Source organism: Pongo pygmaeus, chromosome 15 (assembly GCF_028885625.2).
Source record: "Pongo pygmaeus isolate AG05252 chromosome 15, NHGRI_mPonPyg2-v2.0_pri, whole genome shotgun sequence".
Taxonomy (NCBI): domain Eukaryota; kingdom Metazoa; phylum Chordata; class Mammalia; order Primates; family Hominidae; genus Pongo; species Pongo pygmaeus.
The window spans coordinates 76,842,487-76,859,157 of record NC_072388.2 but is presented as its reverse complement, the minus strand read 5'-3'; the positions used below and the strand labels follow the sequence as shown (position 1 = coordinate 76,859,157).

Sequence of the window (16,671 nt, the reverse complement as noted above, 5' to 3'; positions counted from 1 at the left end):
TAATATCAGAAAAACTCTTCTAGACATTGGCTTAAGCAAAGATTTCATTACCAAGAACCCAAAAGCAAATGAAACAAAAACAAAGATAAGTAGACAGGACTTAATCAAACTAAAAAGCTTCTGCACAGCAAAAGAAATAATCAGCAGGGTAAACAGACAATCCACAGAGTGGAAGGAATCCATAGAGTAGGAGAAAATATTCACAGCTATGCATCGAACAAAAGACTAATATCCAGAATCTACATGGAACTCAAACAAATCAGCAAGAAAAGAACAAAGAATCCCATCAAAAAGTGGGCTTAGGACATGAACAGACAATTCTCAAAAGAAGATATACAAATGGCCAACAAACATACGAAAAAATGCTCAACAACACTAATGATCAGGGAAATGCAAATCAAAACCATAATGCAATACCACCTTATTCCTGAAAGAATGGCCTAATCAAAAAATCAAAAATAATAGATATTGGCATGGATGTGGTGAAAAGGGAACACTTTTACACTGCTGGTGGGAACGTAAACTAGTACAACAACTATGGGAAACAGTGTGGAGATTCCTTAAAGAACTAAACGTAGAACTACCATTTGATCCAGCAATCCACTACTGGGTGTCTATCCAGAGGAAAAGAAGTCATTATATGAAAAAGACACTTACACACGCATGTTTATAGCAGCACAATTCACAATTGCAAAAATCTGGAACCAGCCTAAATGCCCATCAACCAACAGGTAGATAAAGAAAACATGGTATACATACACCATGGAGTACCACTCAGCCATAAAAAGGAATGAAATAATGGCATTTGCAGCAACGTAGATGGAATTGGAGACCATTATTCCAAGTGAAGTAACTCAGGACTGGAAAAACAAGTATCGTATGTTTCCACTTATAAGTGGTAGCTAATCTACGAGGACGCAAAGGCATAAGAATGATACAGTGAACTTTGGGGACTTGGGGAGAAGGGTGAGGGATAAAAGACTACACATTGGGGCCTGGTGCGGTGGCTCACGCCTGTAATCCCAGCACTTTGGGAGTCCGAGGAGAATTGCTTGAACCGAGGAGATGGAGGTTTCAGTGAGCCAAGATCACACCATTGCACTCCAGCCTGGGCAACAAGAGTGAAACCCCATCTCAAAAATAAATAAATAAATAAATAAATAAATAAATAAAGGGGCAAGTAAGATGGGAGAGCTGGTTCTAAGAGAATTTTGAGGAAGTAGGTGTTCATGGGCATTTAAACAGGAATAAGAGACTCAGGTTTCTGGATTAGCTAAAAAACAGGTCCGTTCTATGAGGCATAAAAAAAAGTCACAACCTTTGAGGTTATCTTTTATACTAGACAGAAATTATTTGCGTCTCTACTGGATAAGATCTTCAAGTTGATGTATGACCAGTCTGTGCCTTTAATTAATTGTCAATAGCAAAGTCAAACAAAAGCACATTTCCCTAGATATTAAAATAAATCCTCTAGGGAGCTGGTTGAACAATGCCCAAGAATGTCACACCACACTCTCCTGGCCTTATTTCTGAGTGTTGGATAACATCTCTTAGAGTTGTGTTAGTCTTTCTAGGAATTGAATTTCCCAGAAGAGGGAAGCCAGCCCCCTCCTACTCAGAGGCATTGAGGAGAAACTTAAGGCCATTACTGGGCACACGACCCTCTCTCCCTTCTATAATACATTATGTGTCTTGCTTAAGAACAGATCATTGTGTCCCTAGCACTGCCCCATGCCCTGTGAACGGTGGCATCTGCATAATGACAGGATGGACCATCTTTTAGGAATGGGGCATGATAGACACATCCAACAGTAATAACTTAACTTAAGCAGACAATTACGGCAGACACACCTGACTTAACTTCAGAAATATGGGTTGCTAGGTGGAGGTTGCTGAGGACAGGGTACTAAGTGAAAGTACGATATGAACTGCATGCTTTTTACAAGTGGTGGTGGTTTTCCTGTCCAGCTTGCTGCCACTGAACTGTCTTGTAAGTTCCCCCATAAAAACCATTTGTTTAAATCTGTGTTTCAGTCACTGTCTCTTCTTTGGCCTTTTGAACCTGGTGCCATCCCTACTGAAGTTGACAGGGGTCCAGCATGACGGCTAACACACTATACCAGGCACCATGCCAGGCACTTTACACTAACAGATTCAGCACTCACTGCCATCTTCTGCAGTAAACAGGTGAAGGAATCAGGACACAAAATAAAAAGTTTGGTCACTTGGTCGGCAGTTAGTCTAAACCTAGGAGCACTGGCTCCAGAGAACAGGCCTCAATCGCCCCATTATCCTGCCTCTCCACTCACAGGGAAGCTCCTCCTGGAGACAGAGACTGCACCAAAGACGTCTGAACACCACTCCACTCCAACCCCAGAAGCTGGCAAAATGTTCCATTTTGAAAAAAAGTGTCTCAGTGGGAAATCCAGGACTGTCAGCTAACCAAAACCACACTGTTAACTAAAGCTACAGTACAGTGCCATTTAGAAAAAAAAAAGTCAATGAGAAATCTTTTAATTGTTCCACATAAAAAGAATGTGCCATTCGCGATAAGTGATTTCAGTTATTATGCAATGCCTTTATTCTCTAACAGTAGGGAGGGGAAAAAAACCAGGAATCTATAAAAAGACTGAGTAGAGAATTAATTTAGTAAATAATATTTAAATCAATGAGTTATTTTTGGACTTCTCTCAAAACCTGAATTGGCTAAAAGTACTTTAATTATTCTATAATTACATGGATTAATTTATTCCCACCCTCAAGAGAAAATCTATTTATGTTCCTGGGGGGTGTCTTAAAAGAAAGGCCAAGATCTCTGAAGGAAACAGGGGGTTGCTGTTACAGGATATTGATAATCACATGAGTAGCCTGATATTAACTATAAGGAGGTTAATCACTCAAACTCTCTCTGCCTTTCCTCTAGTTTCTGCCCAGGCTTTTTGAGGCATAACAGCTTGAAAGACTAGACTAGACCTAGAGCTTTTTTAAAAAAAAATACAGGGTCTCACTCTGTAGCCCAGGCTCAAGTGCAGTGCCACCATGGCTCACTGCAGCCTCGAACACCTGGGTTCGAATGATCCTCCCACCTCACCCTCCAGAAAAACTGTGATTACATGCATGCGCCACCACACCCAGCTAATTTACTTTTTTGTAGAGACAAGGTCTCACTATGTTGCCCAGGATGGGATGGTCTCAAACTCCTGGCCTCAGGTGATCCTCCCACTTCAGCCCTGTCCAAAGCACTGGGATTACAGGTATGAGGCACTGGTGCTGGCCCTAGAGCATTTTAGTCTAAACCTAGGAGCACTGGCTCCAGAGAACAGGCCTCAATCGCCCCATTATCCTGCCTCTCCACTCACAGGGAAGCTCCTCCTGGAGACAGAGACTGCACCAAAGACGTCTGAACACCACTCCACTCCAACCCTAATATATGGAGAGCATTTTACCATAATCTCCACCCCTGTCCCCAGGAACCACCTTTGGGATTTGTAAGCCTCAGGTTAAAAACAGCTGCCCAGCATGGAGTCCAAACTTGTCCATGGGTGGGGCAATCTTGGACTAACAAACGCTGAGGTGGAGTCTGTAAGCGCAAAGGTGCTGGGAACCTCTTCGACCACACATGGTGTCGGGAGAGATAGTGAGGAAGAAAGAAGAGGGGCTTTGTGAGGCTGAGGCAGTCAGATGGCTTGAGCCCAGGAGTACTCCCGAGGCTGGGGTGGGAAGATCACCTGAGCCTGGGGAGATCCAGGCTGCAGTGAGCTGAGATTATGCCACTGCACCGCAGCCTGGGTGAGAGTGAAAACCTATATAAAAATAAATAAATAAATAGAAAGCAGAGATGCTCAGTAAAGTCACAGGAAACTGGGAAGTTACTCTAATTTTGGAGCTTCTAGGCATCTAGTGAAAGCTTCTCTAGGTTAGGATTGAAAAGGAACATCACAGAGAGGCATGGCACGGGGTATTTAATGAGTCTCTCTGGCCAGAGAGCCTCCTCAAGTCTCTAGCCAGAGACACTCATTAAAGTTACCCAGATACCAGAGCAGGTGGGAGGGGTCCTAGGGACCTTGGCTACGGGAAGACACAGAGAAAGGGAGGAAAAGCAGAGACATCTGGCATCTCTGGCCTTGGACAACAACTCAGTCCAAAGAAATACTTTCCTATCCTTCCACCTTACCTGGGTCAATATGAAAAATGGGGAAAGGGTTTCTTCCCTACATGTTTCCCCCATCTTTTGGCACATAATGTACTACTAGCACCACAGGACACCACAAAATTCCAAGGGGTGGAATTCAGCATAATTCAACATGTGATGAGCGCATATGCTGGGCCCGGCACCGTACCAAGTGTTCTGTTTCAGTCATCAAATGATCCAGTGGGTTACTCTCTTGTATCCCACTTTACAAAAGGAAACTGGGGCTTCAAAAGGGTGAGTAGCTTCACCAAGGTGGCACAGCTTATAAGTAGCAGAGCCAACACCTGAATCCAGGAAGGCCAACTCCACAACAACACAGTCTCCTGACACCTTTGCTGTGGAGGAAATAAATTTCCAGGAACTCATCTCATGCACCTGGATCCCTCTAATATCCCCGAGCTCTTTTAAAGATTTGGTCCTTTTGTCCTTGCAATAGTTTGCTGAGAATGATGGTTTCCAACTTCATCCATGTCCCCACAAAGGATGTGAACTCATCACTTTTTATGGCTGCATAGTATTCCATGGTGTATATGTGCCACATTTTCTTAATCCAGTCTATCATTGTTGGACATTTGACTTGGTTCCAAGTCTTTGCTATTATGAATAGTGCTGAAATAAACATACGTGTGCATGTGTCTTTATAGCAGCATGATTTATCACTAATAGTTGGGAATTGAACAATGAGAACACATGGACACAGGAAGGGGAACATCACACACTGGGGCCTGTTGTAGGGTGGGGGGGAGGGGGGAGGGATAGCATTAGGAGATATACCTAATGCTAAATAACGAGTCAATGGGTGCAGCACACCAACATGGCACATGCATACATATGTAACTAACCTGCACGCTGTGCACATGTACCCTAAAACTTAAAGTATAATAAAAAAAAAAAAAAAGATTTGGTCCAAGAAGCAATGAAGGGATGGACAATGGAAGAAGATGTTTTCTTCTGGTGATTTTGGTAGAAGGTCTTCATGCCTCCGCAGCTGCTCTATGTTGGTCTGGGCATCTTCTACCAGAAAGCCAGACAGGCCCAGCAGGGGAAAAATGACACTGAGCCAAAATGCAAATGTCCTATTCAACTGGAGGTGGTGACAAGCAGAAAGGTAGAAACTTCAGCACGGCTTTTACAGTGGGGGTGAGAGGGGTTCACCATATGCTTAATGGATGACTATTACCCAACTCCAAGTCTTTATCCTCAGAAAATAGAGGTAAGTGGGCAGGAAGGGGAGCAAAGAGGATTCTCAAAGATTCTATAGAGGAAGACATGACTCTGTGAACCATGAACTCATGAATTATAAGCAACAGTAACATGGTTTTTACAAAACTTCACAGTTTGCAAAGTTCACACAATGACCCTATGCAGTAAGTGATGTTATCTCTCCAAATGCATAGATGAGAAAACTCACACTCAGAGGATGTTGCTTACCCAAGGGCACCAGCCAATACACAATCTCAGGAGCCCTAACTTTGAAACCCTCTGCTCTTCCCACCCAGGACTCAACCTCTATAAAGCCTCACCCAGCCCCACCCTCTCCCACACTCTGCTCACATCTCTGTTATAGCAAGTGCACTCAGTGCTTGCACATGTTAGCTGCTCAGTAAAACATTCGCTGAAAGCAAATGTGAGACCTTTTCACTGCTCCTGCAATGACACAGAATGGAATTAAGAACTACTAGAAGAAGCAGAGCAAAGGCTTCTGGCTAAGTATGGCAGGTGGAACCCAGGCCACTGACTCTACTCCTTCACGAACCCCACTAAAGTGACTCTAAAAGTAGTAAAGAAGGCAAAGACCCCACCACAACAAGAAAAGAATAGACAGGCAACAACAGAAGGCAAAGTGAGATAAGCAAAATTGTGTTTGCTGCAGAGAGCTACTGAGAAGTGACTCAGCAGGCTAGAAAACATGGACCCCTAAGCTGGCAATAGGAGAGCTTTATAATTATTACTGCTGAGCCTCAAGCAGGCTCAGAAACTGAGGACCCTGGCACCTCTGAAAATGAGATTTGGGGGTTCTGAAAAAGAAAGATTAATTGAAAGACTTTAAAAGTACCAGCTAAACCCCAGATCCCCACCTGACCCTGACAGAAGATGGAGACTGATGCTCCGGGAACAGACAGGCTCTGCAGGCTGCACCACACACCAGGAGCACCACCCCAAGGACAGAGAACTGAACCTAAGTCCACATAATGACCACTGAGGAGCTCCGGCATTCTCGCCTCCTGGATCCCACGTCTCTGGGACAGCCAGGCTGGTGTCCCTTCTAAAACCCCATCCCAGGTCCACCCCCAATCTTCACGGACAGCAGTGTCTGCCCACCAGACCTCCAGTCATCCGTCCCTGCTGCCCCTACACTCCCGTCTCTGTCACCTCTTTCTTGGCTTATTTCACACAAATTACATTGAACCTCAGCCTCGGCAGGATCTTAAACACACACTCACTGAAATCCAATTAACCTTCGATAAAGGTCCAGCAATCAATAGTCATTCTGTGGCTTGGGGAGGCACCATCCAGCCCAGGAAAGTGGACTCCTGCATGACCTTTACTTTTAATGAGATCAATGACAGTCATTGTCGCCAGCTCTTAAAGTGACTGGCAAATATGATCACCAGGTCAGGCCCTTGGTAATATCTGCTTCTGGGCTCACAGACACAAACAAATGAGGGCCCCTGCAGGCTGCTGGCTCCCAAGGCCCAGGCTTGCTGGCAGGTGGGCACCCCTGGGCAGGGCTGTCTCGGGCCTGGAGGTGCAGATCAGCAGGGTGAGCGCAGATGGCACTCCTGGCAAGGCCTGGGCCCCTGGCTTCATGTTTGAGTATGGGGAGTCCTGAACTTCAGTAAGTGTCTGAACCGCCTGGACAGTTTGTTGAAATGCAGATTCTTGCAAACTTCTACAATCCTTTCCACCCCAGATTTGGATTAGTGAGTTTGGAGTAGGGCCCAGGAATCTGCATTGTTAAATAAGCTCCCCTGGTGATTCCTTTTTTTCCCCTATAGTGATTCTAAAAGAGATGGTTGGTGAACAAGTCTTAGCTCCCACCAAGCTGAAGAATCAATGTTCTTGGTTAGAGCCTAGCTAGTCCCACACCTTCAATAAGCATACTGAGGACCAGAGAGAGGATGTGATTTGCCTAAGGTTATACAGCAAGCTGCCAGCAGGACAGAGATTGAACCTATCCCTCTTGCCTGCTAAACTGTTGTTTCCCTATCCAAGTCTATTGGGCCGAGTGGGACTGGGATGCTGTAGGGTGAGGAAGCCTCTTCAAAGCGGAGTGAGGCTGATACAACAAGTGGTTAGGGGGCTCTGGAGCCATCCCCACCCACCTCAAGAGGGGTCCCTTCTACAGCCACCTTCCAGGATAGACATCTGCTTATAGCAGCTAAGATGCCACTAATCACACTACCCCCTAGGATTCAGAGTAAGACTTTCGCCCCCTGTCACCCCTATCTAGCCCTTGTACCTCCCTCCCCAAGGAATGCTGACAGCCAGGCTACCCTCAGGAGGGAGTCACTCCAGGGCTGGCTCACTGAGTACCACAGTCCTAGGGAGACTTTAGAACCTCAGGAATCTATCTGAAACTTTCAGGATTGTGGAATCTTTCATCACACACAGACACACAGAGACACACACAGACACACACACACACACACACACACAAGCTCCTCCGTAGTCTTCAAGGCCGTGGCTTTGATGTTGGTTGGTAAGAGACATGATAGATTAATTTATTCAGAGTAAGGCCTGTCCCTAATCTACTCCCAACACCACTGATGGTAAGTGACAGTACTTAGAGCACCACAGCGGCCCATAGCCCACTGTGGGGGTTTCTGCGGAAGTAAGTATTTAATAACATCATCTCAGACTGCCAAAGAGCTACCAAGTCATGCAAAGCCTAAAAGCCAGGGACTGGGGATTAAGAAATTAACATAGTGTGGCATTACAAGGATAGACCAATGAAACAAAATAGATTCCAGAAGAGCCCCACATTGATGACAAAGACGTCAGATCCCAAAACTGTATGATTCCATTTACGTGAAGTTCAATAATGGGTGCAAGTCATTTATGGTGGCAGAACTCAGAAGAGCATTAGCTCTGGGAGGGACGTGAGAGAGCTCGCCAGGGAGCTAGAAATGACTTGTAACTTTATCTGGACAGTGATTACATATTATATCCACATGGAAACTTACTGAGGTATACAATTAAAATTTGTGACCTCAGGTAAGTTATCTTCCCTCTCTGAGTCTCTGATTCTTCATCTGCAAATCTGAGACAATAAGACCTCCCTCATAAGTTGATAATGCAGAAAGCTCCTGGTACATAGAGCCAGGCAGTCAGTAAACACTAATGGTTTAAAAAAAAAAGGAAGTTGGGAAGGTAGAAGAGAAAAAAACAGCCCAATGACAACAACAACAACATTCATCTCACTATCATTTTGGGGCACTTACTTAGCACATGCCAGGCACTATGCAAAGCACTGTTTGTGCATTAACTCACACAGTCCTCACAAAATCACTTACTTAGAGATAGGTACGATAAAACAGAAAAATGTTTCTATGAAGTGATCCTTGATGTAAGCCAGAGAGAGAGGTGTTACATTCAGACACTGCCTTGGTGCAGAGCAATGCTTCTCAGTCGGTGCTCCAGCTCCTCCGAGTAGTTAGTTACCAAGTGGCTCCAGGTTCCAGCAGCCCAAGGTATTGGGTTGGTGCAAAAAGAATTGTGGTTTTTGCAACGGCCCAAAATAAAACACAAAACACACAATTACCTTTGTACCAACTTATAGATCCCTGGCAGGGAAATGGAGAAGGTAGAGGGGCAAGGACTTTGGAGTCATGCAGACCTGAGTTCAAACCCTGGTTCTACCCCTGCTAGCTGTGTGATATGGGGCAAGTTGTTTAACCTCTCTGAGCATTTGCTTTCTCATCTGTAAATGGGGTTAATAATATATACTGTATAGGAGAGCTGTAATGAGTAGAGATTATGTGCGTCATATGCCCGGCACATATTAGTTGCTTATAATTATTATTAGTTATAGTTTTTCCCCAAATAACTCTGATATCAGCTTGCCCCATTCTGCATGTCCACAAGAAAACAACCAACACTCTCCCCTAGGCCTGCCTGGTAGAGGCCAATCTAGGGTATGAGGCTGGTTTGTTTACCCATTCACTAATTTAAGGATGTCTACCAAGGATCTGCTCTGCACAGACCACTGGCTTTATCTACAAGGTATCAAAAGAATGGGGAGGCAGGAGCAGATAAGACCAGTCCTCAGAGGGCACGCCCTGCCCAGCTCCTACTGCCCAGCTCCAGCCTAGCTGCCCCCTCTGGCCAGGCACCACGCTCAGCCATAAGCAAACAACTACCCAGAGTGCACATTTCTGTGTTTGCATTTGTTTGGAAAATCAATGTTGCCTCTGATTAAACGCCATTACGGCTCTGGGCTCACTGGATCCAAAGAGATTAATGGACTTGAGGGTGCTGCTGGAGTGAAAATGCCTCCACAGCTGGTAATAAGTAAGTGTCAGGAACCTGGCGGTGGTGAGGCCTCTGGGATATTTCCTGATCAGCAGGCGACAGACCCTGTTTCCCTTTAAGGCCATTCAGGAAAGGCCAGAGATGGCCTCCCATCCCATCCAATCCCTTCGCCACTGGAACCAAAGACTGTATTCTGCTTGAACACCTCCCACGTACCACCCTAGAAGCCACCAGTGAAGGCAGCAGAGTCAGAAGCCCTGACTTGTGTTACTGGCCAAGTGACCTCAGGAAAGACATTTGCTCCCTCTCAGAACTTTTCACCCCATCTGTAAAATAGAAGGATGAACTCTTTTTCTCATCCCTTTCCCTCCAAGCAGCAGAACTCTTCCAGAAAAGTCCAATAGGCAGCTCAGGCATTGGCAAAGCTGCCCTGGGTAAAACAGAGTGGTATCTGTTTCGGTGTAGCCTGCCCATACCCCACATACCCCAAGGCCCTTGAATGGGTTATTGAAGCACTGTTCCCTAAGTCAGGCGACAACAGCTTTCCTGGAAGGCCCGAGCCAGCCACAGCGAAACGTTCCCACCATGCTCCTGGCAGCAGCTCTGTGCACTTTGACGTGGCCCCTCCTTTGTGGCCTAACAGGAAGAGTGAAATCAGGGAGACTCAGGTCTCAATCCCACCTCTACTAGCTGTGTGACCTTCTCTCTCTGAGTCTCTGATTCCTTGTCTGCAAAATGGAGACAATGAGACCACCCTCATAAGTTTATTACAGAGAAAACGGCCTGGCACAGGGAAGTTAGGCATGCAATAAACACTAATGGTAAAAGGAGAAAGAAAGAACAGAGCCCAAACATAATATAAGGAAATCAACAACCACCACCCAGCTACTCTTCTGGAATGCTAGCCACACACCAGGCACTGTGCTTAGCACTGTTTGCACCCTAACTCACATAGTCTTCACAACCCCTCTTAGAGGCAGGTACTAACCCCATTTATAGTGGTCACATGGCCACCAGGAGGCCTGTGCAACCACCAAACTCCCTTGCCACCCCCCTGGGCTCATCTGCTGAGCCAAGGTATGGCTTTCTCCTGTGGGCCATCTCCCCATTGGGACCACATGCTCACACTCATCTTCGTGCACTGCCTGTGGACATGGGGAGTGGAATAGAAAAGAGCATTCACGGCCAGCCGCGGTGACTCACGCCTGTAATCCCAGTACTTTGGGAGATCGAGGAAGGCAGATCACCTGAGGTCAGGAGTTCAAGACCAGCCTGACCAATATGGAGAAACCCTGTCTCTACTAAAAATACAAAATTAGCCAGGCATGGTAGCGCATGCCTGTAATCCCAGCTACTTGGGAGGCTGAGGCAGGAGAATCACTTGAACCCAGGAGGCGGAGGTTGCAGTGAGCCAAGATTGCGCCATTGCACTCCAGCCTGGGCAACAAGAGCAAAACTCTGTCTCAGGAAAAAAAAAAAAAAAAAAAAAAAGCAAAAAAGCATTCACCTCCACTGGGCGTGGCCCCTTTCCTTCCTCCCATCCCAGAGGGCAGAACATGTCTCGGCACTCCTCAAAACCCTAAAGTGACTCCACAGTGCCTCAAGGTCACACCCAAGACCATTACCTTATCTCCCCACACACCCCAAGAAACCCTGCCCCAGCCCTGTCAAACTTCACCCATTCCCTTCCCCTTCTTGCAAAGCCACTCCCTGGAAAATTCCTACTCATCCTGCTGGGGACACCAACCTGTGGCAGCCCTCAGTGCCTCTTCCTCACTCTCCCTGGGGTTCTCCTCACACCCTCTCGCTGCCTGAGATACAGCAAGGATTTAGATGTGTGTCTGACTCTAATGCTAAGCTCTGGGGACTGGGTCCGGTCCCCCTGTGAGCCCCCATACCTAGCATACAGCAGACACTATTAAAATGATCAATGTTGAGCCTGGCCACGTGGCTCACACCTGTAATGCCAGCACTTTGAGAGGCCAAAGTGGGAGGACTGCTTGAGCCCAGGAGTTCCAAATTACAGTGAGCTATGATTGTGCCACTGCACGCCAGTCTCGGCAACAGAGCAAGACCCCATCTCTAAAAACATAAAAATGAAATTATGAATGTTGTTGAAAAAGTACAACTCCACCCATTCCTGTGGGACCCTGTGCAGCCAAGAAGCAGAAAGTGGGGACAGGTCCTACCCACTGGCCAGTATTCCCTGGGACAAGAGGGATGGGAGGGGGGACACACAAAGCCCACCTCTTTTTTCCTGCTCTAGGAGGCTGATGCAGTTGGCTGTTGCTGTCCCCTTTTTGCCTGATCCCTTGACATCTGGGAAGTGGGAAGGAGAGAGAAGGGCAGGAAGAGGGAAGAGACAATGGACAGGCCCCACAGAGCCAGAAGGATTAAGTCCCACTGATTTTGCACCATTGTTCTCTGTGGTCGCTTAGCTTTGTGGGGCTCGGATGGTACAAAGGGAAAGCAGGTAATGGCAGAAGGGGCTCAGCATGTCCCTGCAGGCCGCCGTGTGCATAGGGTTGGCCTAAATGGCCTCAAAGAATCTTTCTTGCTCAAAGTTTATAATTCTCCAGACAATTAAAGACAAGGGGGCCAGACTCTGAGGCCTCACCTGGACACACAGGCACTTCCTGGGCAGCCTTGACCAAGCCCGTTCCCCGGCACGGCAGCCCTGAGCTCTTGACCTCACCTCATTGACGTCGATCTTGTTCCTCTCCATGTAGTCTCTGTCATTGACCTGCCCGCCGTCCACAAACTCCATCAGGAGGACCCGCTCTGTGGACAGGTCCCAGTGGATTCGGGGGACCTGGGATAGGAAGGGACAGGTCAGATAGTCTGGGGAAGCTGGGAGTTGGGCAAGGATGACAACGTGGCACAGCGAGCCAGATAGCAACAGAGGCTCCTCCCAGAGCAAGGGAGAAGAGGCCCGGGAGGGACCTCAGCAGTGACAGTGGGGATGGGGCAGCCAGGCCAAGAGGGAGGCCGGCTACTCCACCTCTGCTCAGCAGGCCTCCGCCCACTCCTTTAGAGACCGGCTTTGCCAATTCTCCTCAGTGCCTTCTAACGCTGTTAAGAACCAAAACTAAAATTGGGACTTGGGAGGAAAATGTTGGAACACCTCACACCTGGGCATTGCTGTTAAGGATATTTCCTCTCCCCATCCCGCCACCAGGCCTACTTCGGGCTCCTCCCTCTGCCTCCAATATTTCACCTGGGTAATGGGTGCATTGTGTATATTGAGCAAATGACTGAGTTTTAACCAGATGATAAATTTTGTTTCTCATGCCTGTTTCCTGTAGGAAAACATGTTTCCTGGGGCAGACAACATTGGATATTAACCCAACATCTATCTCCAGCCCTCCTCTTCCCTAGAGATGAAGAAAAACTAAATACTGGGGCCAGGCGGGGTGGCTCACACCTGTAATCCCAGCACTTTGGGAGGCTGGGGCAGGTGGATTGCTTGAGCTCAGAAGTTCAAGACCAGCCTGGGCAACGCGGCGAAACCCTGTCTCTATAATAAATACAAAAATTAGCCGGGCATAGTGGTGCATGCCTATGATCCCAGCTTGGGAGGCTAAGGTGGGAGGATCGCTGTCAAAGCCACAGTGAACTGTGACCTTATACCTCACACCACTGCACTCCAGCCTGGGCAACAGAGCAAGATCCTGTCTGAAAACAAACAAACAAATAAAAAAACCTAAATACTTTCCTTACCTGCTTTATAGTAGGTATGGCCATGTGACATAGTTCTGACTTATGAACAAAAACGGAAGCCTGCTAGGGGATTCTGGGAAGGTTTTTATTTCCTTGATTAAAAAAAAGGGGGGTATTTGCATAGTGCTACTCTTCTTCCACTTCTCTTCCTGCCTTGAAAGTGAATGTGAATGTGATTGTTGGTGCTGTAGCAGCCATCTTGCAACAATGAGGAAAAATAAAAAAATAAAAAAAACTGAGATGCCAGCTCTAGTACTGTTAAACCATCAAAACCGTATGTCAGTAGGCAACCACTGAAAACCTTCTTGCTATGTGAAGACAACAAATTCTTTTGTTTAAGGCACTCTAAATGAGGCTTTCAGTTGCCTACAGACAAATGCATTACTAACATACACTCTCCAACCCTCTCTGACTCTCACAACACTCAAAAACCAAAAAGAGAACAGATTTCTCCAGGAGCAGGCAAGAGACTAGAATGCAACCAGGTTGCCATGTGAGCAAGGGACACCCACCAGTACCCCCACAGCGAGGAGGGAGGAGTTACTGGGCTTCCAGCATGCCAAGTTTCCCCCAAATTGTGAGGAGTTTATTTCCTCTTACAAATAAAGAATCATGGGCAGCTTTTTCAAATGTTTTGGAGAGTAAGATTTTCCTTTACCCTGACCACCCAATAGCAATAACATAGTGGCCCTCAAGTCAACAGACCTATTTCCTGTTCCTAATTCTGCTAATACTGTTGTGTCTTAGACTAGCCACTCAACTTCTTTACATTCCAGTCTTCCTCACTGGAAAGCAGAATTGTTTCTGCCCTATCTCAGTAAGGACCTCTGAGGGATAAATGGGGGCTGTACATACAAGTGAAATGCTCTAGTTGGAACAAAGTTTCCAACAGAAAGCAAGGTATTATTTTGGTTTGCTGCTTGTCTGCGGTTTCTGCCATTTGAAAATCTGGGCCAATAGAGAAATCTGTGAAACTGATACTTTGAACTTAAAATTTAGACTTGCTTGGCATTTTTCAAAAAGTTTCTTTTTTAAAACGTGAGCGCATGTTTGCTATTGTTGCTTTGTTGGTTTCTTTAGAGACAGGGTCTCATTCTGTCACCCAGGCTGGAATGCTGTGGCATCATCATAGCTCACTGCAGCCTCGAACTCCTGGACTCAAGAGATCCTCCTGCCTCAGCCTCCCAAAGTGTTGGGATTACAGGAGTGAGCCACCATGCCCTGCCTGTTGTTTTTGTTCATGGCTTCCAAATGAATGGGACATATTTTCGGGTTAAATTCTTCCCTTGGGTTTGTTTGGAAACCTACATTTGACAGTGGGCCCCTAAGGCTCTGGAGACAAGAGGTCAAATCTCTAGCCAGCCCCGCCAGAGGCGGCTTAAAAAACAGCGAGGGGCTAGGCGCAGTGGCTCACACCTGTAATCCCAGCACTTTGAGAGGCCAAGGAGGGCAGATCACTGAGGCTGAGGAAGGAGAATCGCTAGAACCTGGGAGACGGAGGTTGCAGTGGGTGAAGAGTACATCACTGTACTCCAGCCACAGTGACAGAGGGAGTGAGATTCCATGTCAAAAAAAAAAAAAAAAAAAAATACCCAGCTAGGAAAGAGTCACAGGTGGAAACAGAAAACCCACAGGCTGGAGCTTCTCTGTGCTCGTGCATCAGGGTCCTGGGTGTACTGGGTTTCCCCCTCTTTAGTCTCCCTGCAAACATCACCATTCCAGTCTAACCACAGAATGTGCCCCTTGCTTCTGCTGCTTAAATCTCAAATGACTAAAATATCAAACCTGGGAAACATGGAATTTGTCATGGGAGCTTCAGAACCGCAGGTGCCCCTGGACAGACATAACACAGAAATGACTGCAAAATGCCAAACTGCTCCTGCTCAGTTAAAAAAGTGAGCTGCTCCTAAATCACCAGATGGGCAGGAGGACCTGGGGGTGTGGGGTGAGGTGAGCGCCCACATTTCCTGTCCTATGCTTCTTCCATCAAGGAAGGAAAAAATGAAAAAGAGAAATTTGAAAGAGTCAATAAGCACCCCGCACTCCCCACCCCACCCCCAAACAAAGCAAACTGAAACTCAAAGGAGCTCATGGCCAGGGTGCCCAGTGGCCCCACCAGCAAGGTCACACCCTGACCATTAGGACCCCTGGATCCAGGGTCTACCTCTTTGCCACAGAGCAGAGGCCTCCCTCCTGTGGGCTCCTCCTGCCTCCCACACTGATGCCAGTCTGGACCCCAAGAAGGAGGGAGCCAATTAGAGAAGTTTTAGCCCAAGACCCTGGGCCTCAGCCTCACAGTCTGGCCCTGACCTCACATTTCTGCTTTGTTTCTATGCTTTGGTCAACGTGCCCACGAAACAGGCTGTGCCTGGCTTGTCTGAGACAGCGCCCATCACCCTGGGCCCACAGTCCTCCTGGAGCCTGAGTCCAGCACAACAGAAGGCCTGGAGACCTGGAGTCAGACCGGCAGATTTGGAGTCAGGCTGCTGGCTGTGGCCCCGGCTCTGCCACCTAAAAGCTATGTGACTGTGGGTAAGTTATATAACCTCTCTGAACACCAGTTTCTCCACCAAAAATATGGTGATAATGGTTACAGTGGAAGCACGACCCCACCTCTGCCCCCATTTCCTACTACTATGAGCAGAGTACTGGCACTCAACATGGAACCAGACACTAGCAGCTGCTGGAAAAAACATCGATTGCTCTTACAACGGCCACATCGAGTTTCACAGAGGGCTCTGATACACACCAGGGCTGAGAGTTATGCTCTAGACGGTTCACTGGAATTCACATCTTCCCCACAGAGCAGAACCATATGGAGGGTGAACATGCAGGCTCTGGAGCAGGCTACCTCTATTCCCTCCCCTTAGTGGTGAGCCTTGTGACCCTGCCCAAAGGGTTGATAGCTCTGAGCCTCAGTCTCCCAACTGATGATATGGGGGTGATTATGGCACCTCCCTTGTGAGGCTGTTGTAAGAATTAAAGAGTAAATACATACAAAGCACTCTGCAAAAAAAAAGTTATATATTAATTACTATCCATCTGTGGTTCCTAATCTTTGAGATTCATGGGAAGTTATCATACTTCCCAAAAAGCATGCACATCTTCTCAGGGTTTGTCCACAATTTCTAGAGTCCTGGGCTCCTTACCTCACACTAAGGAACCCTGACGTGGCCCTGCACACCTATCCCCACCTCCACACATATAGAAATGGTCTCATCACTTCCAGTCCCAAACCCTGTGGTTATAAAGCTTCTCTCCTGCCACCTTGTCCCCAGGTGAGT

General features: G+C 47.0%; 1 protein-coding gene across 5 annotated transcripts in view; it reads right to left on the bottom strand.

Moving 5' to 3' along the window:
- Positions 1-16,671, bottom strand: part of ADCK1 (aarF domain containing kinase 1) — a 135,442-nt gene that overhangs the window by 13,721 nt on the left and 105,050 nt on the right. For 2 of the 5 annotated variants that reach the window (XM_054447557.2, XM_054447560.2), the window contains one exon: positions 12,363-12,479. The exons of 1 other annotated variant lie outside the window; for it this stretch is intronic. In XM_054447557.2, the coding sequence (XP_054303532.1) occupies positions 12,363-12,479 (117 nt within the window). Of the gene's footprint in view, positions 1-12,284; positions 12,480-16,671 lie in introns of all 5 variants that reach the window. 2 more of the 5 variants (XM_054447556.2, XM_054447559.2) reach the window with 1 other exon arrangement.